At 48.4% G+C, this 26,566-nt stretch overlaps 2 protein-coding genes across 5 annotated transcripts in view; one reads left to right on the top strand and one right to left on the bottom strand.

The window, feature by feature from the left end:
* Positions 1 to 5,121: 5,121 nt before the first annotated feature.
* The window catches only part of FCN1 (ficolin 1), a 38,288-nt gene continuing 16,843 nt past the window's right edge, over positions 5,122 to 26,566 (bottom strand). For all 3 annotated transcript variants that reach the window (XM_033238612.1, XM_033238615.1, XM_033238616.1), the window contains 3 exons: positions 10,025 to 10,036; positions 9,209 to 9,213; positions 5,122 to 5,153 (listed from right to left, as the gene is read on the bottom strand). In XM_033238612.1, the coding sequence (XP_033094503.1) occupies positions 5,139 to 5,153; positions 9,209 to 9,213; positions 10,025 to 10,036 (32 nt within the window). In that variant the 3' untranslated portion in view covers positions 5,122 to 5,138. The remainder of the gene's footprint in view (positions 5,154 to 9,208; positions 9,214 to 10,024; positions 10,037 to 26,566) is intronic.
* FCN2 (ficolin 2) lies at positions 7,821 to 16,916 on the top strand. Of its 2 annotated transcripts, XM_033238617.1 has the most exons (8): positions 7,829 to 8,010; positions 9,570 to 9,683; positions 10,369 to 10,422; positions 12,081 to 12,113; positions 12,580 to 12,707; positions 13,124 to 13,253; positions 13,788 to 13,922; positions 14,525 to 16,916. In XM_033238617.1, the coding sequence occupies exons 1-8, from the start codon at positions 7,911 to 7,913 to the stop codon at positions 14,770 to 14,772; spliced, it is 942 nt and encodes a 313-aa protein (XP_033094508.1). In that variant the 5' UTR covers positions 7,829 to 7,910; the 3' UTR covers positions 14,773 to 16,916. The 2 variants fall into 2 exon arrangements, with proteins under 2 accessions (XP_033094509.1, XP_033094508.1); XM_033238618.1 differs by lacking the exon at positions 10,369 to 10,422 and having other exon boundaries at positions 7,821 to 8,010.

Genomic DNA, 26,566 nt, shown 5'->3' with positions numbered 1-26,566 from the left:
CCATGAGAGTCTATTGCTGCTGTAAGATAATTACCACAAGTTTAGAGGCTTACAGTCACACGAAATTATTATTCTACGGTTGTGGAAGTTAGAAGCCTAAAATCAAGTTGTCGATAGGGCTGGGTTCCTTCTGGAGGCTTCTGGGGAGAATCTGCTTCATTGACTTTTCCAGCTTTTAGAGACTGCTGCATGATAACTCATGGCCCCTCCCTTCATCTGCAGAGTGTGACTCCAACCTTGGCTTCTGTCCTCATTGCCTCCTTTTCCTCCCCGACCCTAACTCTACTGTTCCTCATTTAGAAGGACCTTTGGGATTACATCAGGCCCACTCAGAGAAGCCAGGATCATCTCCCCGGGTCATGACCCTTCATCTCATCTGCATTTTGCCATGTATAGTCGATGGGCTTTGGGGCCATTCTTCAGCCTGCAACATACGATTTGCAAATATATTCTCTGAGTCTGTGGCTAGGAAGAGTCAATGATGTTAAGCTGCCTATTCTCCTGAAATTGATCTGCAGATGCAATGCAGTCTAAATGAAAATCCCAGCAGCTCTGTTTTTGTACAAATCGAAGTTGATTCTTCAATTTGTACAAAAGTAGGGCTGCTGGGATTTTCATTTGAACTATGGCTTTCTTTTTATTCCCTTAACACAGCCTTTCACATGGCAGAACTTTTTTTTTTTGAGATAGGGTCTTGCTCTGTCACCCAGGCTGGAGTGCTGTGGCTCAATCTTGGTTCACTGTAACCTCCACCTCCCAGGTTCAAGTGATGCCCATGCCTCCGCTTCCCAAGTAGCTGGCATTACAGGTGTATGCCACCACACTCAGTTAATTTTTTGTATTTTAAGTAGAGATGGGGTTTCACCATGTTGGCCAGGCTGGTCTCAAACTCTTCGCCTCAAGTGATCTGCCCACTTCGACCTCCCAAAGTCCTGGGAGTACAGTCAGGAGCCACTGTGCCCAGCCCAAACAACAGAATATTTTAATTTTGATATAATCCATTAATCAATATTTTGCTTTTGGAGATTATGCTTTTTAGTATCCTTTCCAAGAAATCATTGTCTAATTCCAATGTTTTCTTCTGGAAGTTTTGTCTTTTCTATTTCCCACTGAGGGCTGTGATCTATTTCAAATTCATTTTTCTACATAGTGTGAGGTAGGGATCAATGTTCTTTTTGTTATATATTCAATTAGTCCAGCACCACTTATTGAAAAGTCTAGCTTTTCTCCACTACATTTCCTTTGTGCTTTTATCAAATATCAATTTCCACATCCATGTAGGTCTATTTCTAAAATCTCTATTCTGTTTCATTGTTCTATTTGTCTGCCTTTACATCCAAACAACCATTTTCTTGATAGTGTTGCTTTATAATAATTCTTAAAATTAGGTAGTATTGACCCCTCAAAAAAATTTTTTTAAAGATGTTTTGGTATTCTACATCCTGTGTTTTTCCATATAAATTTTACAATCAACTTCAGTTTGCATTTAAAAAGCTGCTGGAATTTTTATTTGGCCTGTGTTGCATCTGCAGATCAATATGGGGAGATTAGGCAGCTAAACATTATTGAATCTTCCTATCCATGAACTAGGTATAATCTCTCATTTACTTATATCTTTAATTTTTTCCAACAATATCTTGTAGTTTTCTGAATGGGTCTTACACATATTTCGTTGGATTTATCCGTAAGTATTTTATATTTTCAATGCTATGGTAAATGGTGTTTTAATTAATTTCTGATTATTCATTGGTGATTTGAAAAAAACAATGGATTTTGTATGTTGAAGTTATATACTACAACCTTGCTAAACTCACTTTGTACTTCTACTAGAGTTTTCACAGATTTGATCAGATTTTCTACAGAATCATGTCATGTGTTAAATAGAAAAAGACAGTTTACTTCTTCCTTTCCTAACATTCATGACTTTTTTTTCTTGCCAGTGACACTGACCTCTAGTACTTTGCTGAGGACCTCAACACCTTGCTGAGTAGAAATGGTGGGAGTGGACGCCTTCTCTTGCTCCTGGTTGTTCTAATTGCATTCATTCAGTCTTATACCATTCAACATGATGTGAACTATGAGTTTTTTTGTGGATGCCCTTGAGCAAGCTTCCTTCCATGGTAGACAGTCCCCAGGGCATCCCCCAGGATCCTTGCATCTCATTGCTTACAGCCATGTCTGGTCCCCACCAGCCCCCACCCTCCTTGAGTGTAGAGAGAATCTGTGATTTGCTTCTAACCAACAGAGTATGGCAAAGAGGAAGCTGTGCATGTGATTATGTGCACGTGATTACTGCATAAGATAGTATCTCCCATCTTGTTGGTCTTACTGGAGTCTCTCACTCCCTTGTTGGTTTTGAGAGAGGAAGTGACCATTTGGGGAACCCCATGGGACAGGAATTGTGGGTAGTCTTTAGGAATAAAGGGCATCTTCCAACCAAAAACCAGCAAGAAAATGGATCCCTCAATTCCTATTAATACAATGACAAGGGTTTGCAGTCTGCCCCTAAACTGAACGAGCTTAAAAACACACCACTCCCCAGTTGAACCACAGATAAGACTATAGCCCTGTCTCATACCTTGATTGTTGCTTTTGAGACCTTAGCAGAGGACCCCACTAAACTGTACATGGACTCCTGACCCACAAAAACTATGAGATAATAAACAGGTGTTCTTTTAAGCTGCTAAGATGTGGTAATTCTTTACACAATGATAGAAAACGAATACTTTCTATTCTTTATTTTTGGAGAGCCTTTTTTCATCTAGAATTGATGAAAATGTTCAAATCTTTTTCTGTTTCTTTTGAGATTGTCATATATCATTTTTAATATGGTAAAATAGAGAATTACATTGATTTTCAAGTGGTAAACAGACATCCTATTCCTGGGTGAAACCTCACTTGCTCATGATACATTATTTTCATAGACAGGTTCAGTTTGCTAAAATTTTGCTTACAATTGTGGTATCTATGTTCATGAGGGCTATCAGTCTATAGTTACTTTTTTCTTGCAATGATTTCTATCTACTTTTGCTATTGGAGAAATGCTGGCCTCATAGAATGAGTGATGAAGTAGTTGCAACTTTCTGATTTTCAGAAAGAATGTGGGAAGGATTGTTATTATCTCTTCCTTAAATATTTGGTAGATTTCATCAGTGATGCTGTCTGGGCCTGGAGATTTTTTTGCTGGGCTCTCTATTCTGCAGACTCTCTATTTCTTCATGGACTCTCTTGTTTGTTCCATTGGTCTGTATGTCTACCTTCACATCAGTACCACATTATCCTGATAAACTTCTTTATAATAAAAATAAAGGCTTAACTACAATTTCAGTTTATTTTATATGTATAGTTTTGTTTTGTTTTGTTTTATTGTGAGATAGAGTTTTGCTCTTGTCACTTGGGCTGGAGTGCAATGGCACGATCTTGGCTCACCACAACCTCCACCTCCTGGGTTCAAGCGATTCTCCTGCCTCAGCCTCCTGAATAGCTGAGATTACAGGTGCCCACCACCACACAAGCTAATTTTTGTATTTTTAGTAGAGACAGGGTTTCGTCACGTTGGCCAGGCTGGTCTCAAACTCCTGACTTCAGGTGATCTACCCGCCTCAACCTCCCAAAGTGCTGGGATTACAGGCGTGAGCCACCACCCCAGTTGTTCGACTTATGTATTTCTTGAGTGACTTTGGTGGTTCAAAGAAATTGTCCATTTCATTTCTGCTGTTGAATATATTGGTGCTAAAGTGTTTTAATATCCCCTTATATTCCTAATAATTGTAGAAGATGTAGTGAGGTCATTGATCTCTTCCTAATAGTGATATTTTGCATTCTCTCTCTTTTTTCTCTTTTCTTCAGTCTGACTAAAGGTTTATAAATTTTATTTACCTTCTCAAAGAATTGGCTTCAGGTTGTATTGATTTTCTGCTCTTTTTCATTATTATTCATTCTCTTCTTTCTACTTCAGATTTAATTTGCTGTTTTTCTAGTCTTGAGAGGCAAGCAGAGGCTGTTGACCTGAGGCCTTTCTTCCTTTTTAGTGGGCATTTTACACTGTAATTTGCTTCCCAAGGAGTGCTTTAGGAACACCATGCAAACTGTATTTTACTGCCTTTTTGTTTTTATTCAATTCAAAAATTCTTTCTAATTTCTCCTTTGGCCTCTTCTGTTTCCTGTATCTTATTTAGAAGAATGTTATTTAGTATCCAAATATTTGGGAGGATTTTCTAGACACACTTCTTTTTTTGATTTCTAATTAATTCCATTGTTGTCAGAGAACATACTTTGCATGGCTTGAATCTGTAGAAAGTTGTTATTTCAGTGGCCACGTTAGAATTTGTAGTACATCTCTTTCCATTATCACAGTTGACCTTCTGGAAGCATGAAGCCACTGCTGTCTGCTACAAGAGTCTCATGGCCCCATTCTCCATTTCTCTCTCCTCCTGGCCTTTGTGAGAAGGTAGTCACGTTAAGAGACCTCACAGACGGAATCCATGCCTGCCTGGTCTGTCTCCTGTGCACAGCATCACCTGTCCTAGAACAGCTGGCAACCTGAGGGTGGAGACCTGAGCTCAGGCACAGAGGTAGCTTGTGTGGGAGGGAAACTTCTGGAAGGGGGATGTGATGGTTACTACTGAGTGTCAACTTGATTGGATTGAAAGATGCGAAGTACTGATCCTGGGTGTTTCTGAGAGGATGCTGCCAAAGGAGATGAACATTTGAGTTCCGTGGGCTGGGGAAGGCAGACCCACCCTGAGTCTGGTGGGCACCATCTCATCAGCTGCCAGTAATAAAAAGCAGGCAGGGCTGGGCGCGGTGGCTCAAGCCTGTAATCCCAGCACTTTGGGAGGCCGAGACGGGCGGATCACAAGGTCAGGAGATCGAGACCATCCTGGCTAACACGGTGAAACCCCGTCTCTACTAAAAAAATACAAAAAACTAGCCGGGCGAGGTGGCGAGCGCCTATAGTCCCAGCTACTCGGGAGGCTGAGGCAGGAGAATGGCGTGAACCCGAAAGGCGGAGCTCGCAGTGAGCTGAGATCCGGCCACTGCACTCCAGCCCGGGCGACAGAGCGAGACTCCGTCTCAAAAAAAAAAAAAAAAAAAGCAGGCAGAAAAACATGAAAAAGTGAGATGGGCCTAGCCTCTCAGCCTACATCTTTCTTCCGTGCTGGATGCTTCCTGCCCTCGAACATCAGACTCCGAGTTCTTCAGTTTTGAGACTCAGATTGGCTTTCCTTGCTCCTCAGCTTGCAGACAGCCTATTGTGATCCTGTGATTTAATACTTAGTAAACTCCCCTTTATATATATCTGTCCTATTAGTTCCATTCCTCTAAAAGAACCCTGATTAATACAGGGGGGTAGAAAAGGCCCTGGGGTGGGACCTGAGGAGCTGGGGCTGGATGCTGGCTCAGCCATGGACTGGCCATGTCCCTTGTAGGACCTTCTGCCTTTCCTCTGGGCCTCAGCCTCCTCACCCGTAACGAGTGACGTGACCCCTGGAAGCACCCCCCACCAACGTTTATACTGGTGCCTGTGAGGGCTTTGGTTTTTGTGTGTTATCATTTGTGGGCAATTTTGAGTTCACCACAGACTTTTCAGATCTTCCTTTGTTTCCTAAAACGAATTCAAATTTAATTATTTCCATTTATTAAAAATCATACTCTAGGGCTGGGCACGGTGGCTCACATCCGTAATCCCAACACTAGGGAGGCCGAGGTGGGTGGATCACCTGAGGTCGGGAGTTCAAGACCAGCCTGACCAACATGAAGAAACCCCGTCTCTATTAAAAATACAAAAAGTAGCCAGGCATGGTGGTGCATGCCTGTAATCCCAGCTACTTAGGAGGCTGAAGCAGGAGAATTGCTTGAACCTGGGAGGTGGAGGTTGTGGTGAGCCGAGATCAAATCATTGCACTCCAGCCTGAGCAACAAAAGCGAAACTCCATCTCAAAAAAAAAATAAAAATAAAAATAAAAAATTGCACTTTAAAAGCTGCATTCTGCCTTCATTTTTAAAGTGTGACTTATAAATCTTATTATTCTATCTTTTTAATAACCACGTATAAGGAACCTGTGAATAATTCTTGGTCCATTCCCTAACTTAGCTAACTAAACACCTTCAAACATTGTTACTGCATTTATACATTTAATATACCCACATTCATCCTTTAGTACCTTGTCTAACTTTAAAAAATCCTTCTGAATATGAACTGTTAGAAATGTAATCGTTTAAATTCACCATGTGATAAACTCAGAGTTCCAATAAACTGATTCAATAGTTTATATGAATTCAGTAAGGTTTCTGCATAAATGCATTCTGCCAAATCAATTACTCAAGTGGCCATTTTCTGTTGAAGTTACCCTGCACCTACTCCAATAGGCCAAATTCTCTTGATTATTACAAGTACTTTAAACAGCATATTTTTTAGATTTTTGAACACTAAAATATTAATATAATGTCTTTGAGCTTTTAAAGTCTTCTAGGCTTAATTATAAGTCATCCAGGCTTGAAAGATGCTTCTATTAAGAGTGACAAATAGCATGCAGTAAAGGAACTTGCCTAAGGACCTGAAATTTTGGCTGCTGGGGTTTCACTGGGCAGCTCCAGGGACCTGGCTCCTCTGCAGGTGACTTCAGGAGTTTGAGGAAGACGCTTCCAAGCCATCTTCCTTGGTTCTATATCTGCACCGCCATGGAGCCTGCGTCTTCCCCAGGTTCATCCCTGGACCTCATCTGCAGCTGACATAGCCTTAAGTCTTGAGAGGTCTGCCCTAAACACCATGGAACCCGAGGGGGATTCTTAACTAGTCATAATCTTAGGACTACACATCTCCATGGGCATTGAAGGAATATCCGACGGGATTTTGTTTCTTGTGTGACTTTGCTGGGCTGGGGTCACAGTTAAAAATCCTTCTACTGATCTTGCTAAGGAAGGAGGCACCCCGCATCCCGATGGCAGCAGGTAGCGGGTGGTAGTGGGAGGTGCAGTGCCAGTTCTGTCTCTGGGGGCTTTAAGTATACGGCCTCTGGGGCCCCACCTGCTACTGTCTCTAACCTGGTTCAGTCCCAGGTGAGAGTGCACCTTCCGGCCAGCTCTTCTCCAAAAGGCGAATACAACCACTGAAGTCCACAGCCATCCTACAGGTGGGATGCCTGGCCTCAGAGCTCAGGCGGTTTCCTGGGCCCTAGGAGTGAAATTCGCCTCCTCTCATCCTCCCTACAGGCTAAGCCCCTGCGTTCACCCTCAAGGTCTCCCCCTCAGATGTGCACCTGGGTCATAGTCCCCCAGGCTCCCCAGCCTTCTGTCCTTTTCCTCCTGTGTGTGTGCCACTGTGCTGTACATACTGCCCCAGGAAACGCTGAACACACGCGCATTTTCCTCTCCTTTTCACCCTGGCAGCCTGCCTGGACCTCATAGTGGCAGTTTCCAAGCCTCCTGAGGAACGTCCCAAGTCTGCTCATGGCGTGGTGAGGGTTACTATGTAAGGCCCACACCGGTGGCCCATGACCAGCTCTGGCCACGGGGACTCTAGGTATTCGGATAACAGAGAGACCTCTTTGAAGCAGAACGTCTTTAGCAAACCCTTCCTTGTTTCCCGTTCTCAGCTCATGGTGTCATCTGCTCACCGCCGAACAAAGGTGGGAGGATGGGCCTGGGCTTTACGCAAGGCCACAAGCAAGTCAGCCTGTTCCCCGGAAGGAGACCGTCCCCCTGCAGGGATGAGAGCCATGGTATCCCCAAGGGGCGGGGGGGAAGGGAGCAGCCCTGGAGATGATCTCGCACCTCCTGCTGACGTCACCAAGCCCACGGAGAGGAAACGGCTGTCACTCGGAAGATGAGAAATTGGAGTCTGAGGGAGGCTGGCTCCTCCAGCCCTATAAGAGCGCAGGGGCCTCTTGAAGCAAAGACCAGAAGAGATGGAGCTGGACAGAGCTGTGAGGGTCCTGGGACCTGCCACCCTGCTGCTCACTTTCCTGGGCTTGGCCTGGGCTGTCCAGGCGGCAGACACCTGTCCAGGTAAGGGCACTCCAGGGCTTCTTCTCGGAAACTTCTCGTCCCTGAAAGCTGGCAGCTTCGTGATTGGTGGCTTCCTGGCTTCCAGGCCTTGCACCAGGCCATGTGGTGCATCGTCTAGCAAAACAGCAGCTCTGCACACCTCATCTTATGTGAACAAATGCAGAGGCCCTGAATGGATGCGGCATGTCAGAGACGGGGCTTCTTCTGCTTGCCCTCCCATAATGGAAACCGAGGCAGGTTTCCAACCTCCCTGGGCCACATGTCCCCCTCTAAGCGTAAAAAGCGCAGTCATGGTGTTGTGTGGGGAGGTGGGGCTTGTGGTGCCAGCTGGACAGACACCAGTCAGATATTCTGCCATGATCACCATCACAGAGAGACAGGGTGTTAGGCGGGGATGAGCAACCAGCACTGTGGGATCTTTCCGTCCAGCACCTGCTGGGCTCTGGAGATGACATTTCCCATGGTGTCCCTGATGTGGCACGATAAGGGTGACATTGTCCCCATGAGTTCTGGACCTCCTTCGGAGCTCCCAAGAGGACACTTGGGTGCCAAACCATGGGCTTCAATGCATGGTAGGGCAGGTTGAAAATGCAGGTTCTGGAGTCAGGTCCTGATTACATCCACCTGAGGCTGGGATGGAGGGTCAGAAATTGTGATGCTCCCGATGCTTGCAGAGACCTGTGTCGGGATTTCTGGAATGCATGTGAGACACAGAGATCTGGGGTGTGCTGTGGCTGGCATCACATTCAAGAAGCCATCGGTGGAGTGAAGTGTGACACAGGCCAGCAACAGCAGAGATTCGCTTGGAAACTCCTAGTGGCTGGTTGTGGAGTGGTGGGGTTAGGGTGGCGTTATTTTCTTTCTTAAACACTTCTAGAGTTTCTAAATGATCAAATAATAGCACGTGTTATTTTCGTAACACACTAACTTGAATTTGAGTTATCTAATTAAAAACAACAAAGCTGCATTCCAGTTCTAGTTTTGCACCAACTTGTTATGTGTCCTTGAAGGACACCTCCCTGTGTGGAGGAACGAGGTGGACCCACAGGAGCCCATTCATTCTCAGATCTGTTCCAAAATCAGGCGTGGGAGTCGCGATGGTAGCCCTCTCTCCCTGTCCTTCTCACCGGATATTGATTACAGAACAGACGAGATTAGGATGCTATCCTAAATGGTAGGAGCTGAAATGAACCTGCACCCCTAGGTAGGTAAGAAAACAGAGACTCAGAGGGGTTAAGGGACTTGTTTCAGGACACACAGTACTGAGGAAGTAAGGTTTGCCTTCGGGCAGGGTAGCCTCCAAGGCCAGGGTTCTGCCCCAAATCACCTTCCTGCCTGACCAGTGCCCGAGAGGTGAGGACAGACCAAGTGGCTACCAGGGCAGGAAAACCTCCCTTCCAGGTGACCCTCCAGCTGAGGGAGGTGGCTGTGGCTATAGCCATCTGCCCAGTCCTGATGTCACCAAGGTGGCAGGCGCCTTTCCATTGAGTGGTGTGTCTGTGGCTCAGTGGAGTCTTCAGGCCCATGTGACACTAAGTGGCCACCTGTGTTTTTTGCAGAGGTGAAGGTGGTGGGCCTGGAGGGCTCTGACAAGCTCACCATTCTCCGAGGCTGCCCGGGGCTGCCCGGGGCCCCTGGGCCCAAGGGAGAGGCAGGCACCAATGGAAAGAGAGGTAGGTGCGGGCCGGATCAGGAGGCCAGGCATGGCAGCGGGCACTGGCTCTTGCTCTTTTTGAAATTAGATGCTGAGTTGGGTAACACCTCCCCACCTCGTGGTTCCTGGATCGAGAGCCTGGGTCGGGTCCTTGCTACAGCCAAGAGCAGAGCTGACTCCTAGGGCCCAACAGGGTTCTGAAATGGAGGAAGTGTCTTTCTTAACTATTTCATGAGTTCACATTTGGACACGCTTTTGTAGCTCTGTCTCCTAGTCCTTGATCCAATTCCAGCTTTGCTCGGCCACCAGCACGACTTCTAAGTTCTATTTCCTTCCGCCTTCCCACCTCAACATGGAGGCCACGACACTCTTCTCCACCTGTCTCAGATGAGGAAACTGGGGCTCAAAGAGTCCAGGGATTTCCCTCTGTTCTCACACTTGGAAGGAAAAGAGCCAGGATTCCACCCATGGTTTCCGGATTTCCAGCTCCCGGCCCCTGAGTGAACAGGAGAGCCCTGTGAGGCCTGGGTCCTGGGTCTAGAACCTTCTGGTGCAGGATGGGCAAGCCCGGGTGGGGCCACAGTCACATCGTAGCACGAGCAGGGTCATGGTCATGATTGTAAATGACAGCCACCAGCTCCAGGGTGGGCCTTTGAGCCTGGGCCGAGGAGTTTTGCTCAAGGCAGTGTCTTTGGAAATTGCAGGAGAACGCGGCCTCCCTGGACCTCCTGGGAAGGCAGGACCACCTGGGTCCAAGGGTAAGGAGGGGACAAGAGTGAGGAGGGACTTTGAGGCCCTTCCAGACCCAGCTGCAGAGGAATGTGGGCAGGTCTTCTGGGGCTGCCACGCTGTCCTCCGGCGGGAGCCCACGCCTGCCCAGGCAGCGCTCCTGGGGCTCAATCCAGAGCAGGGGTCTCAGTGTGACAGCTGGTTCTCGATGTGTGTGTGTGGGGGTCTCAGTTTGGGGGAGTGGGGTCCTCAGTGTGGGATCTGGTTCTTGATGTGTGTGTTGGGGGGTCTCATTTTGGGGGAGTGGGGTCCTCAGTGTGGGAGCTAGTTCTCAATGTATGTGGGGGGTCTCAGTTTGGGGGAGTGGGGTCCTCAGTGTGAGAGCTGGTTCTCGATGTGTGTGTGGGGGGGTCTCAGTTTGGGAGAGTGGGGTCCTCAGTGTGAGAGCTGGTTCTTGATGTGTGTGTTGGGGGATCTCAGTTTGGGGGAGTGGGGTCCTCAGTGTGGGAGCTGGTTCTCAATGTATGTGGGGGGGGTCTCAGTTTGGGGGAGTGGGGTCCTCAGTGTGGGAGGTGGGTTCTCAGTGTCAGAAGAGGGGTTCTTGGTGGTGTAGGGAGAGGTTCTTGGGGTGTGTGTTGGGGGAGGGGTTCCCAGTGGGCAGGTTGTGGGGAGGTGTTATCAGCATGGAGGGAGGAGCTGTCAGTATGGGCGAGAGATTCTGGGATGGGGGAGAGGTTCTGATTATTGGGGGAGGGACTTATAGTGTGGGGAGGGGTTCTTAGTAGGGGCTGTCTGTACGGGGGAAGAGGTTCTCAAGTAGGGGAAGGTTTTCAATGCAGGAGCATCTGCCCTGAGGGTGGGTCTGAGGCCAAATCCTGTTCCTCTAAGGTGGAAATGGTTTTGGGAGGGCAGGGTGGGAGTGTCTGCTCACTCCTCTAAGCCCCACTCAGTCCTGGCCTCTGTCCCCTGAGCACGAGGCCCTATCTTGTCCCCTCCTCCTGACTCTGCTCGAAAACCAGGATCAGCCCCAGATGGCTTGGAGAACCATGCTAACAAGCTCCAAATACAGAATTACTAGAAATTCTCTGCTTTAAAACAAAGAATTTTCTGATATATTTTCTTGAGGAATATTTTGAAGAATCAGAGAAATATGCAGTCGGAAATTGAAGCTCCCTTTACTCACTCACCTTTACCCACACACCTACTCAGAATAAGACCACCCTACACTCACCAAACCCCAGGCTCAGTCATGGGTTGTGTCTAAACGTAAAATATGCAGGGTTGGTGCCCAGACCCCAAACAACCTTACCCCCATCATTATTACCGTGTCCACCAAGATGGGCTGTTTGCAGGCCTTGGGTTCTCAGGAGAACCCTGAAGATCCAGGCTTCCCCTATTTGGCATGTGGAGGCCTTAGCAGTCTCTGGGACGGTGGCCTCTCCTTCCCCAGGGACCTCTGAAAGGGGTGCATGTGGTGGAGGGGCCAGTGTAGGCAACCCTCGAGGGAAAGAAAAATTTGGTCAACAGAAGCAGAGTCAGGGACTCCTTGACGGGACCCATACCATCTCCTCCTGGGGAGGCCCAGAAAATGGTCTCCACTTTCTACGCAGTGTCCATGGACCAGTGGGGGTTGAAGGGCTCTGATTTCCAAACTGTGACACGTGTGTCCTCTTTCATCCATGAACAGGAGCACCTGGGGAGCCCCAGCCATGCCTGACAGGTGACTGGCCATCCCCACTTTCCCCCACGGCTTGTGGCTGTTCTTGTCTGGACGTTCAGGGTCATACGACGCCATGGCCGGAATGAAATGACAAACAGGAACAAAAGAAAATGGTTGCTTGCCCGTTTCCTTGTCCTCTCAGTATTCAAGGAAGTGACAAATATTGTCCAGACAACGTACATACATTCTATGGCAATTTCCTCCTATCTTCTAATCTACCCCAGAAGGCTGGGTGCCCAGGAGCCGAAGGTGGGGGCGACCCCGGGAGGTGGGAGGGTCAGGCCGACTGGGTGTGGCCATCACAGCTGCGTGGCCCTGGGGGCCGTGTCCCTGTCTAGGCCTCAGAGTCCTGCTCTGTTCATATAGACGCCTAGGGCCCTGTTCCTCCCTCCTGGGCCTCCCTCCCACTGCCGCTGCCCTGCCCAAGGCCCCTGTCCTGCAGCCACTCCCTGGGTTCCCTTCCCAGGCCCACGCAACTGCAAGGACCTACTAGACCGAGGGCACTTCCTGAGCGGCTGGCACACCATCTACCTGCCTGACTGCCGGCCCCTGACTGTGCTCTGTGACATGGACACGGACGGAGGGGGCTGGACCGTGAGTGTGGGGCTGAGGGACCCTGGGCAGAGGTGGTCATCCTGGGAGACCCAGAGTCCAGGCTGCACACCTGGCTGGAGAACACACTCTGGAATTCTCTATTCCCCTGGTCGGGGACAGAGATGATGGGGGAGGTGACCCATTGGTAAAAGTCCAGGCCGTGGAGGAGGCTGGGAGGGGCCAGGTGCTCTCCTGCTGTGTGGCTTGCGGCTTGTTGCCTCCCCTCTCTGAGCCCCCATTTCTTCCTTCATCCCGTGGGGTCTGTGAGGAGACCAGGTGGGTGTGCTGGGGACCCCAGTCTGCGACGCTCTGCCAACTACAAACGCTGCTCCTCTGGAGGGCGGGTCCCCCGTGCTGTGGGACGTCTGCCTGCCCCCCTGGCTCCTGTCCCCTCCTGTCCCCTGGCTCCTCCATAGGTTTTCCAGCGGAGGATGGACGGCTCCGTGGACTTCTACCGGGACTGGGCCGCGTACAAGCAGGGCTTTGGCAGTCGGCTGGGGGAGTTCTGGCTGGGGAACGACAACATCCACGCCCTGACTGTCCAGGGTAACGCCGCTGCTGGGGCTCGGGGGTCAGGGGGTCCTCAGTGGGGGTGCCCCTGCCCCTTAGGTCTGGGCTACCTGGAACATAAGCGCCTCTTAGCCCACAGGGGATCGGGCCCTGAGCACACTCAGGGTGGCACTGGGACCTCCGAGGGCTGCGTCCCCTGCCGCAGGCTCTCGCAACATCAGGACAGAGAGGGTTAGAGCTCTGGGCTGAAGGCCTCTTCAGGTCTTGGCCCCACTGGCATCTCAGATCCTGAGAGTGGGAAGGAAGGACACAGCGGCCCCATAGTGGAGGTTGGGCCCAACCCCAGCTCAGCCTCTAATCCGCTAGGATTTGGGAGTCAAGAGTCTCGCCCTGTTGCTCAGCTCACCCTGCCGGGTCAGAGCTACACAGGCCCTGGGGAAGCCGCGGTGCTCTCCGCCCTCTGCCTCCGTGGAGTCCAGAGCTCCTTCCAGGCTCTGCCCCAGATCCCCAGCTCCTATGTCTAAAGGTAGAGGGCCCTTCTGCTGGGACCCTGAAACCTTCCTCCAACAGGAACCAGCGAGCTCCGTGTAGACCTGGTGGACTTTGAGGACAACCACCAGTTTGCTAAGTACAGATCGTTCAAGGTGGCCGACGAGGAGGAGAAGTACAATCTGGTCCTGGGGGCCTTTGTGGAGGGCAGTGCGGGTGAGTGTCTGCTTGGGGTTGTGCGGCCTGGGCTTCTGAGGGGGTTTTGGGAAGTGGAGAGAGCGTGCTCAGTGTCCTGGCAGCCTTATGGAAGAGGCCTCACCTCTCTGAGCCGATTTGTCCATCTGTACATGCAGACACTAATGTCTGTGCTCTGCGTAGCATGGGGGTCACGGGACACATCAGTGCATGACTGCAGAAACCCCAGCAAGGACATCCGGTAGGAAGGAAATCTCTGCAGAGCAGGGACCTATACACACTGACAGCAGCTGATATCTCTGTGGGGCGTGGCTGGAAGGGGTCTGCCATGGTGGAATCTGGAGTAGAGAATGATGATCCTGACCCCTGCCTCCTGTTCTTCTGTGAAATAAAATAGTACACATTCGGTGGCAGGGCTAGACCTAAAGACAAATTGCCAAGACCACTGCCAACAGCAGGGTAGTATTCACTGGAGTCATGGATTGCACTTCTTGGATTGTGCAGTGCACAACCTGCTTAACCATACATGGAGGACACACCAGGCCAGACCTCAGGTATAAAGACTTATACTGCCTATAATGATGTTACTGCCTGTAATGATGCTCACATTTCCTCCTGCACAGGTGATTCCCTGACATCCCACAACAACCACTCCTTCTCCACCAAAGACCAGGACAATGACCTTAACACCGGAAATTGTGCTGTGATATACCAGGGAGCTTGGTGGTACAGAACCTGCCATGTGTCAAACCTGAATGGTCGCTACCTCAGGGGCGCTCATGACAGCTTTGCAAATGGCATCAACTGGAAGTCGGGAAAAGGATACAATTACAGCTACAAGGTGTCAGAGATGAAGGTGCGACCTGCCTAACCCAGGCTGGCCTCAGGGTCAGGACACCTCCACACATAGTTGGTCGGGGGTAGGGTTGGGAGCTTGGCCCTAGGGTTTGTAAAAGAAACACATGTCGTGATTCTAAATTGCGTTTGTCTTGCTGTGCAGAAGAGGTTCAAATCTTGCTCTGTTTCCACAATCAGCCCTTCCAGATTTGTGACATTAACTCACCTCAAACCTCTGTCTTTCCTTGGCAACGAGTAAGAATGTGTTTCTGACCATGCCAGCAGCAACCTTCCTTAAGAACAAATACAAGACTTTGACGCTGTGATGGGCTCAGAGTGCAGCCGTGCTCGGGTCCCTGGGCAGGCTAAATGCCTTCCTGGGGCTCGACCATCTGGGCTTCTCTGTGAGCTGGATGGTGGGGAAGTGAGAAGGGGCATTGGAGAGGAAGTTTTTCCTGCACTCAGAGATGCTGTTGCCTGTCCAAGGCCCCCAGCCTCCCAGTTGCAGCTCTGCCCACTCACCCCCGTCACCCAGGTTTCCTGCTGCCTGCTCTGTTGGGTATTGGTGGGACCTGCTCACTACTTCCTCACAAGCCAAAGCAAGAGTGGCTGTGTGCCTGTGACTCCCTCTTCAAAACGGAGACAGCGGTTACATAAGGCAGGTGCGAGGGACCCAAGCACTCCTGAGGGGGTTAGAACCCTCCTTTTGGCCATGAGTGTCCAGCCCAAAGCTGCCCTGCAGCTGAGCCCAGTGCAGTTAGAATCAGAAAGCCAAGGCTCCTTCCACCCGCAAGCCGCCTGTAAGACAGCAAAGTGTATTAGCACAGGAGCTTGTGTCTGCTGAGGACGGCACCTGGCCTCTCCTCTCGCCACCTCCTGGTCCTCCTGAGGACCCATCCCCTGTCCCCAGTCCCCGGCCAGCTCAGCCTGATGAGGCTTTCGGAGGCTCCGCACCCCAGCATCTGCCAGTGCTGACCCTTGTACAGCTGTTTGGGTCCCTGATCCCTCTCATAACAGCCCTGCCCTTGTCCTCTACCCTCTACTCAGAGAGGATCCAGAAGGGTCCAAGGAGGCCATGATCCCTGAGCTTTTTAATGTGGGCCCCCTCCTTCCCCTACAAGGGTCCCTCCTGGGTCTTAGCTGGTCTAAGCTCCATGCAAGTCATGGGGAGGGCTGAGTGTCTGGGACTTCTGGGGGGATGTGCACCATTTCCTCTGAGTTCCTGGAGGGTGCTCACCATGAAGATCAGGGCTCACCCTCCGTGAGCCATCCCCACCTTCCCTCCTCACTCTGGGTTCAAGGCCTGGGATGAGCCAGGACAGGGGGAAGCAGGGAGAGCCCTGGGCATGGTCCTTCCTTCCTGGGCCCGCAGGAGGGGGCCACACCACCCACCCAGGGGGCTGACCCATCCTCAGGACAGAAACTAGCAAGTTGTCAAACCTGAGGGTTTATAACTAAATGATGGGGTGCTGCCCCAGGAAATTACACCCAGACATCTCTTTTCTCATAGACCTGGGTCCCTAGCTTTTAGACAGGATGACACATCATTGACAGGTACTGACTTTACATGCATTGCAGCCTCACACTTCAGCCATTCACTGCCAGGCAGTCTTCTAGGGCAGCAAAGAGCTCAGCCACACACCGCAGGCCACAGTCAGGATGAGATCTCCCCTCAGAGCAGGGGACTCCCCTCAGCGCCATCCACCCCCCATTCTGGGCATTTCAATCTCCAATAGGAGACTGAAATGAGGAAAACATGCACCTCACTCAACTGTAAAGGGAGGAACTGGGAATTGCTCTCAAATCTTGACCCTCGAGTTCTAGAAACGGGGTCCTCTCTGGAATCTATGATGGCCTTATTCTGAAAGGCAAAAATAAAGCTATGAAATAAAGAAATATGTTTAGCCTGACAAGCCAGAGATTTTTTAAAAGACTGTTTTTAAAATTTTCTTAATTGAGAGATGAGCTAAAAAGTAACTTTTTCTAAATATTTAAGGTAGCTTTGCTATGCTTTATAAATACTCTCAAACTTTGGGGTTTTGTTGGGATAAGAAAAAGTACTTGTAAAATTGCAGTCAGTATGTCAGGGGGCTTGTTTGGTTAACACAGCACAGAGAGGTCATGGAGGCGTGTGTAATTAACCTAATGTAACATAAACGTATTTGCATGACACGTGCATCACATGTGTATATGTGTGTATGTGTGCACCTGCGGGGCCTCTGGGAGGTGTAACTGAGGCGGGCATTGGAAGGGCTCTGTAGGACCAGTTGGCACTGGGCGGGCATCTGGAGCCGCAGGTGCCTGCTTCTCCCATCTCCCGAGAGACCTGGCTCCTGCAAGCCACCAGTGCTACCTCGGGGTGTCTGGCTCCCTCCAGAGCAGGGGGCTGAGCCAGGTTGGGGCCTGAGCCAAGGTCAAGAGTGTCCCCAGAGCTGGGCTGTCCCTGTCCCTCTGCTGGGGACCGCCGCCTCCCTTCCTGATTTTCAGAGGTCTCAGGCCTCTGCTGTCGGGAGGGCTGGAAGAAGGGACAGCACCTGGCAGCGGGCCTGTGCCCACTAGACCCTAGATTCTTAACTATAACTGTGGTTTCTGTGGTCAGGCTGGGGGTGACACAGGTGTTCAAGCCAGATTCCATCTTGAATAGGGGCTGAGTGAAATGAGGCTGAGACCTGCTGGGCTGCAGTCCTAGGAGGTTAGGCATTTTTAGTCACAGGAGGCTGGCAGGGTGGGTATCACAAGATACAGGTCATAAAGACCCTGTTGATAAAACAGGATGCGGGAAAGACAACAGCCAAATCCTACCAAAACCAAGATGGTGACAAAAGTGACCTTTGGTCGTCCCCACTGCTCACCATATGCTAATTATAACACCACGGCAACTTCCGGAACTTACCATGTATAGTCTAAAAAAGGGAGGGACCCTCTGTTCCCTGCCCCTTTCTTGGAAAACTCATGAAAGATCCACCCCTTGTTTAGTATGTAATCAAGAAATAACTATAAAAATAGCCAGTTGGCAGTCCTCAGCGCTTCTCTGCCTACGGAGCAGCCACTCTTTTTGTTTCTTCACTTCTCTAATAAACTTGCTTTTACTTTATGAACTTGCCCCAAATTATTTCTTGTGGGAGGTCCAGGAACCCTTTCTTGGGGTCTGGATGAGGATGCTTGTTTTCCCCAAAGCTGTGAAGCCTGGCTTTGTCTGGAGTAGCTGACATTGAAACCGCCACTGTAAATTATGACTGAGACGATGAAAGAGATCTGACTTAACCAACTCCATCTTACTTCTAACCTCCAAGCTATCCTTGTTCATTCCTAGGCATAGGCTGAACTAACTTTGTGAAGAACTTAGTTTATAGTTTAAAACAAAGATGGTAATAGCCCTTTCTCAAAACCTCCTTCTTGCCTGGGGACTCGACTGCTTTTGTAGGACTAACAAATTAGCCACAAGATTAGAAATTATGGTTTAGGCGTCATGCAGCTGGAGGCTACAAGATTCTGACCCTCCTTAAACTGCTTCTAAAGTCAGTGCTTGAGGTATTTTGCAGACCCTGCAGTTGATGGATCAGCTGGCATCACCCAGATTGATAAACTGGCTCATCTGATCTTGTGGCCCCACCCAGGATCTGACTCAGTGCAAGAAGAGAGTGGGGACTCCCTATGATTTCATCTCTGACCAGTTGGAACCCCCAGCTCATTGGCTTCCCCCTAACCCTGACCAATCAGCACTCCTGGCTCATTGGCTTCCCCCCAACCATGACTAATCATCACTCCTGGCTCATTGGCTTTCTCCCCACCTAGCAAGTAGTCCTTAAAAACTCTGATCCCTGAATGCTCGGGGAGACTGATTTGGTAATAATGAAACTCTAGTCCAGTATCCTGCACGGCCGCTCTGCGTGAATTACTCTTTCTCTATTCCAATTCCCCTGCCTTGATAAATTGGCTCTGTCTGGGCAGCAGGCAAGGCGAACCCATTGGGTGGTTGCAACATCAGGAAGGCCCCATCCTTAGGATGAGAAAGGAACCCGCCCTGCAGGGCTGGAACCCCATGGGCTGGAACCCTAGGAAGGTGAAGTGGTGTACCCAGAAATCTCCTCTGCAGGAGAGAGGGCCATTTAACAAATCCAGGCCCAGGGCAGTCCTCCACCTCCGAGGACTCTCTCCATGAAAGTGTGATGCTCTCTGGGAATGGGAGCACACCCTGACCCTTCCCTGGGATCCTCATTCTCCATGCTGCCCCTGCTACACTTGCTCCAGACCTCACTGTCACTTACCTTCGCCTCTCCAGAATCTGTGGTTTCTGGTTTTATCTTCCCTGTGCTTTGCCTCCCGAGCAGCAGTGGGTGCTCTGTGGAACTTAGGACCTTTCCATCCTGCACCCAGAGGCACTCAGCCCTCGGGCAAGGGATTTGCTGCAGCCTGACCCCCACCTTGCTTCCTGTCCAGTCTTCGGGAGGAATCGACCGAGTCTGGGGCTCTGTGAGGCCTCCTGGCCTTGGTGCTGGTGGCTCTGCCTGGTGCCCTTTGGTCCCTGGTTCTGTTCAGCTGCTAGTACATGTTTATGGAGACATTGGCCACATGGTATTATGAGTGGTTTGTGCTCCCAGGCAGGGTCTCAGAGTAGAACTTGCCTCATTCAAAAGCAAAGTCTCTTCATTTCAGCTGGTGAAGTGCAGCGGCATTTCGCCTTCACAGACTTGGGCTGTGTGGCCTTGATCAGTGACCTGACCTCTCTGAATCTTCCTTCTGGCGTGACATGGGATGACAGGGTGGATTTGAAGGACCCAGGGAGTAAGAAGAATGGGCTCCCACCCGGGATTTGCAATGTGCACAGCATCACCCACCTGGCCCAGCTGCCAGTCCTCCTCCTACGGGACTACCTGCCCAGCTGACAGCCCTTGCCCGTGAGCCCTAGCCACCAGGATGGTCGGTTGTCCTAAGAGGAATCTCAGTGACCCCAGTCAGATGCAACAGGTGAAAAATCCCCAAAACCCTAGATGCCCTATCCTCAAGGTCAAGGAAGACACAGAGTTCAGGACACCTGCCCGACTGACCTTCATCTTCTCTTTTCTTCACCAGAATGACACTAATCACTTAGTGAAGAAAGACTAAGCCAAGCCCTTCTCCCACTATCCCCATGGAACATCTGCTGGGTGCCCAGCCCTGTCTGGAGTACAGGGCAGTGAATTCCTGCTCGGAAGGAGGCTGTCCTCTCACCAGGAGCATGAGGCCTTTTCCAATAGCATCAGACAAACGGCCTAAATGGAAAACTCATAGCAGTGGCTCCAGTGAGTCCCGTCTGTTTCTTTCTTCCAGGCTCAGCCTGAAGTTCTCCTGAATCCTTAGAGGAGCCAGAACTTCCCAGTTACTTTCTCACTGCCTGTCTGACCTGAGAGACAGAGAGTTAGGAGGCAGGACGTGACTCTGGAGGCAGGGACTTGGACACTGGATCAGACTGAGGACTAGCTAAAACAGGGACGAGGGGAAAGCAGCTTTCCACAAGACACACCCACCAGCGTGCCACGTCAGTTTACCGTTGCCACAGCAACACCCAGAAGTTACCACCCCTTTCCATGGCAATGACTTGATGACCCGGAAGTTACCATCCTTTTCCTAGAAACTTCTGTATCAACCACCCTTAATTTGCATATAGGTAAAAGTGGGTATAAGTGTGTCTGCAGAACTGTCTCTGAGCTGCTGCTCTGAGCACACTGCCTACAGGGAGCCCTGCTCTGCAAGGAGAGTACCTCGGTTAATATGCTGTACATGGCCACTTCAATAGAAGTTGCTGTTTGATGCCACCAGCTTACCCTTGAATTCTTTCCTGGGCTAAGCCCCAATTTGGGGCTCACTTGCCCTGCATCAGATGGAGGTCCAAATTTAAGTGCAAATACAGACAGTTCACATTCCAATCCATACACAAATGGCAAACCCATGGGGAAGATGGCTGCATCACTACTGTACGTGCTCCCATCACTCCAGGAGAATTTCTCATTATTGTTGCTCATAAAAGGCATTTTATAAGCCTTTTGTGGTATTGAGACAGAGATGATGTTATATGTTCACCAAACCTGTTTTTCTCCCTCCTGAGGGTACAAGTCTGCTTTTCTAAACCTCTCTTGCAGTTAAATGAGACTAGATGATGGAGATTTAGTCAATGGGATGTTCACAGAGATTATGCAGACCCCTTTCTAAATTGGCCCCCCAAATCTTCAGTCCCACGTCCTGGTGGGGAACCCCAAAACCCTCTGTAAACCTGCCTTGCACCATATGGGCCCTGTATTGCAGCACAAGGGGAAATGATGGCACTGTGATCCTGAGGGGTTCTCTGTTATAGCAGCTATTGGTACTTATACTGACTCATGCAGAGATTGGTACTGGAAGTGCAACACCTAAAATCCAAGGCACTGGCCTAGCAGCCACATGGGTGGAGGGCTGCGGAGTTTTGTTTGATGAACATGTTGCCTTCAATAACTTGGGAGGCAGTTCCTTGAAACATCTCTTCTAGCTGCACAGGAGCAGCTTGAAAAACAGAATTTTCAGTGTGTGTTTATTTTTATTGACTGACTGACTAGGTGTTACAAGAGAAAGAAGAGCTTAGAAAAGAACTTAGCAAGCAGGAATAAAATGGATTAAAGAGTCTAGGAACTGGAAATCTCTCAGAGTTGGAAAATGCCTGAACGTTGTTAGACTCCAAACAGTAAGAGATGAGATTTTAAAAGCACTAGGGTAAGAAGGATCAATGGAATATGTTGTTTTGAACAGAGTGACTCAGAATTGTAGTAAAGATCCTTCCTGCTCAAGCCTGAAAACTTCAAGGAATACTTCCTTAAGATGAGAGATACAGGGAGGCATGGGGATAAATTAGCAAAGAAGTGCATCAAATCTGAGTCAAATATGAACCAAATTTCTATCTCAGAAAAGAAGATGCCCAGAAGAAATCTGGGGTTTTGAATCACTGCAGGAGTGATTCTTGTCACCATGTCCTGCCCTGGACTATGACCTGAGCAACAAACAAACTTGCATTGTATTTCAGCCCTGAGATATTAAGATTGCCTGTTAAAATAGCTGCTGTTTTTTATCTTTACAAAGAGGTGGCCCAGGCGAGGAGAGGAGAAACCTGCATTCTCCTTCTGGTTCGAAAACTTACTCTGGGCTTTGTGCCAAGTTGGCCTCCTACTGATTTCTTTAGCTGCTCTTGAGCTACTCAGTTTGGTTTTCATTGTCACTGTGGCTCATCAGCCTGAGGCCATATGGGTAGGGGGCGGCCAATTATCTGATTCCTGCAGCTTTACAGGAGGCTGGAAGCTCACACGCCCACCCCACGATGTGGCAGAAGTCCCAGTCGGGAAGCCGACAGAGCCAATGACAATCTGGAAATGTCCATCTGTCCCAAGGTAGAAAATGGGCCCTCCCAGAGCCCTGTGCTTTCCATGATGGGATGAGTGCTCTACAATTTAATTGGGGTTGAAACATAAATCATCAAATCTGAGAACTGGAAATTAAGGGGCAGCTGCTCTGGGTGATCTTGCCACCCAGAACTCGACTCAGTGTCGAGAAACTCACTACAAGAAACTCACTGCTGTCATGAGCAGCCACCAGATCGGTGTGGCCTGGGATGGTGGTGACTGACATCGGAAGGTCTTCCTCTTGTCAAATGTAGCTCTGCTTCTCCATAAAAGCTAATCTTTGGAGTGGGCCAAGCGACCTGTATGGTGGGAAGTCCACGATTGTTTACCCCATACCATCAGGAAGGGCCTCTACTGGGCTGATGGCCAAGACATGAGAGTCAAGGACAGAACGCACACCCAAAACCAAAAACAAAACCCGGAGTGGCCATTATGTATCCGGCATGCTTGGTTCTGATGAATATTTTTCTTGACTGATACCTACCTGGCTTCCTAGCTCCTGGTTCTCCAGGCTGTGCGAGCCTGGATTCTAATTGAAACCCATTTGCGTTAATTTATGTATCTCTTTTCCCTTCCAGGATTGCTGTCTTCTTTAATATGAGTTTGCTCTGATGAGCCAGAAGGTCTCCGGGTTTTGTTTACTTGCACGAAAATCATCAAGCCTTCTACTTGACTCTCTGAAACTAGCACACTAGTGGTTCCTCAACCTGACTGTCCATCGGAGCCACCTGGGGATGCTCTGGAAAGTACAGATTCAGGGGCCCCATCCCAGACTTTTAGAACCAAAATCTCAGTGGGTGTTGCCTAGAGCCATCCCTCTTCTCTGCTGATGAGCTGTGGTAGGAAGCCACACAACAGCACATCAAATGGAGATGACAAGTCAGCCTGCCTCCCACTCCGTCTCCAGCCTTTTGTGGGCCACGTGTCCCCAGGCCCCACACCCATCCCTCAGAATAAAGGCGAGAGTGATCCAAATCAACAGCAAGGTCAATTTTTTTAAAAACACAGATCAAATTAATGACGGTGAATATTTACCTGCCTTAAATAGATTGTTTTATGGGGATATGGTATTACGACTTGAGTCTGTTTCATAAGTTTCCCTTACGACACAATATGAGCTTAAAGAAAAGTTTGTACCCTTTGAATCAGTAAGCTCACCAGAGAACTTACTCTTGGGGAGAAAATGCAACATAAGGGAAAAAAGGATGTACATAAATGTGTAAATTACTGGCTAGGATATCAGTATTCAACAATAAGAGGAAACGCTGGATAGATTCTAAGTGTTCAACAATAAGAGGATGTCCTTTTCCTCCAGTGAGTATTAAGTGGCCATTTTAAAAAATGCTCAATGTGCAAGCTCTAGTGACCTGGAAACCTAAGTGTAAAATTAGAACATAGAAATGGAAGTGCAGACTTCTACTTCCAGTAATAATGGGTTAGAAAACAAGGCCAAACTTCCTTTTGAAATCGAAAAAGCTGGACAAAGTTCAGAGATACTCTTCTAAAGCACTAAAGATAATCAGAATAATGAGGAATGACCAGAATAAGATTCAGCAGAAACAGAAACCCAGAGTGGAGCATCTGTATCTTTGCCTGGGGTCATTCACCAATCAAAGAGAAGCTTTCAAGTCTGTGCAGGAGTTTTGTCAACTTAGCAGGCTGAAGGGGACCAGCGTACATGTTTAGAGCCTGCCAAGGATGGAGTTTCAGGTTAAGGAACTTGCACTTTAGCCTGACAACTATGTACGTGTGCATCCCAGAGGTAAGGATCACCTGCAAGTAAACCAGCTCTTCCCCAAAATTGCAAACTGGTTTTAAGTCATATGGGTGCATAGACCATCTCTGGCAATGGAACTGGATATTAACTTCCAGAACATGCCTGGAGAAGCAAATGAAACCTGTGTTGGAGGAAGACAAAGTATTGCTAGGTTTCAAGTGATCTACATCAACACTTAAAAAAGTTCACAATGTCTATGGCAGTCAAAGTGGCTGTGTTAGTATTCTACTCCTGCACAGCAAATTACCACAAACGGCACCCATTTATTAACTCACAGTTCTGTGTGTCAGGGGTCTGAGTGGGCTCAGCAAGCAAGGTCCTCTGGTTAGAGTCTCACAAAGCTGAAGTCAAGGTGTAAGCCAAGCTTATGCTCAGCTGGAGAATTTGGTGGGGGAAGCAGCTTCCAGAATCATTCAGGTTGTTGTCAGAATCCAGTTCTGTGTGGTTTCAGGAGTAAGGTTCCTATTTTCTTGCTGGCTGTCAGCTGGGAGCTGCTGTCAACTATTGGAGGCCACTCTCAGGTTCTTTCTAGATGAACCTCCATCTTCGAAGCCCACAAAATTGTGTCAAATCATCCTCATGCTGAAAATCTCTCTGACTCCTCTCTTGCTACCTGCCAGAGAAAACTCTCTGCATTTAAAGGCTGTCATGATTAGATTAGGCCCACCCTGGTAATCCCATTTTTAATTAACTCAATGTCAACTAATTAGCCATCTTAATAACATCTCAAAATCACTTTTGCAATGTAACATAACATGATCACTGGCATGACAGCCTGTATTTATAGCACTGGGAATTACAACAGAAAATCTTTGGGGTTGAGTTGCATTTTTGAATGATGCTTCCCACAATGGAGTGAGCTCACTGCAGCACATCAGACACTGGACAAAACGCAAATACCTGATGATTTGAAAAGTAACAAAGACAGATTGGAGAGAGAACACAACATTTGTGTAAATAACCCATACAGGGAAAGCAAAACAAAAGTTGCAGTCTAAGCTAAATTAGGTGCATTGCCTGCTGAAACAACAGCAAAGTCAACATTTTCCCAGAATATTTTTAAAGAATCTCATAATATTCAACATGTCCTGGGCACATCCAAAGTTGCACAAGGAATGTAAAGAACCAGGAAAATGTAAGCAACTCTGAAGGGAAAAGGCAGTCAACATTCACCAATCCTGATATGACCAAGTGCTAGAAGTATTAAAGACTTTAAGACAGCTATTACAATCATGCTTTAAGGAGTAAGGACAAACACTCTTGAAATGAATGGAAAGCTAGACAGTCTCATCAAAGAACTAGAAGCTACAAAATCAATCAAATGAAAGTTTTAGAACTGAAAAATGTAACAATAGAAATAACATTTCCCCAGAGAGAATCAGTACAAGAATAGAGATAACAGAGGAGCCAGGGAACTTGAAGACAAGTCAATAAAAGTCTTCCATTTTGAACAATGGAGAGAAAACCCATTGGGAAAAATAGAGGCTTCTGGTTTTGGTAATATAGAGTTGACATACTTTTACCCTATTCCACTCAATAAATATAACAGATATCCCTGACCTGAAGAAGCTAATAACCTCAAAATAGCAATAGTCACAGATGGAAAAAAAAAAAAAAAAAAAAAGAAAGGCTGGTAAAAAAAAAAAAAAAACTGCTCTCTGTATCCAATGGCTCAAGAAGAAGGCAGCCCAGCAAGACAGAAAACTTTAGACAATAATTGCTCTATTCCAGTCAAACGCTGGAGGTGACCCGTCTCCTCCCCTACAAGCAAAGGCTACGTAGACAGCCTAGATTTCCACATTCATCGAACTGTAATGAGGCATCCCAGCACCCTCTAGTGCTGAATGGGTTGGTATCAGAGAAGGCACTTTCATCTCCTCTGTGCACAAGCAGTAACAAGTCCCCTCTACCCCTGCAGTGTCAGTGGCGTCTACATGGGGAAACTAGACTTCCACCCCAACAAAGCAGTTATGAGTTGCTCATCTCCTTCTCCACTAGCTGGTATCAGAGAGTCCTAGTGGAGATTCAGGACTTTCACCATCTCGCAGTAGCAATGAGTCCACCCCTCCCTTTATGATGCCAGTAGAGACCTCATGGAGAATAGTAAGGAGGCACAAAACTCTCCTATTCACAGAGGTACCAGGACAGGTCTCCTGAGCAGCTGGATCTTCTACTCCCACCCAGCAGTAATGAGGAGTCCCGACATTTCAATAATTACAAGTAAATGGCCTAAATATACCAATTAAAAGAGAAAGATTGTCAGAGTGTATTTAAAAGCCTGGCTAAGCATACTCAGTCTAAAATAAACTTATTTCAAATATAATGATATAAGCATATTGAAAGTAAAAGCATGGGAAAATGTATGTTATGCAAACATTAATCAAAAGAAAGCAGGAGAGGCTCTGTTACTATCAGATAAAAGCGACTTCAGGCAAAGAAAATTGCCAGAGACAGAATATAATAATAAAGGGTCAACCTACTAAAAAGACACAGCAACTCTAAATGTATGCACAACAAACAACAGAGCTACACATTATGTGCTATACAAATAAGGTAACAAGGATCTGAACAACTGCATGTTTCTTACAAGAAACCACTGGGAGCCAGATGCAGTGGCTCATGCCTATAATCCTAGCAATTTGGGAGGC

The sequence above is a fragment of the Trachypithecus francoisi genome, unplaced genomic scaffold (genome assembly GCF_009764315.1).
Source record: "Trachypithecus francoisi isolate TF-2019V2 unplaced genomic scaffold, Tfra_2.0 Lachesis_group16, whole genome shotgun sequence".
Taxonomy (NCBI): domain Eukaryota; kingdom Metazoa; phylum Chordata; class Mammalia; order Primates; family Cercopithecidae; genus Trachypithecus; species Trachypithecus francoisi.
Note: the sequence above shows the minus strand (reverse complement) of the source record. Positions and strands in the feature narration are given on the sequence as shown.

What these genes read in the sequence shown, in the direction of transcription:
- FCN2 (XM_033238617.1), top strand. Translation starts at nt 7,911, where the DNA reads ATGGAGCTGGACAGAGCTGTGAGGGTCCTGGGACCTGCCACCCTGCTG. An exon ending in GCCCCAGCCATGCCTGACAG is followed by an intron (nt 12,114 to 12,579) that starts GTGACTGGCCAT and finishes TTCCCTTCCCAG; the next exon opens with GCCCACGCAACTGCAAGGAC. An exon ending in CCACGCCCTGACTGTCCAGG is followed by an intron (nt 13,254 to 13,787) that starts GTAACGCCGCTG and finishes TTCCTCCAACAG; the next exon opens with GAACCAGCGAGCTCCGTGTA.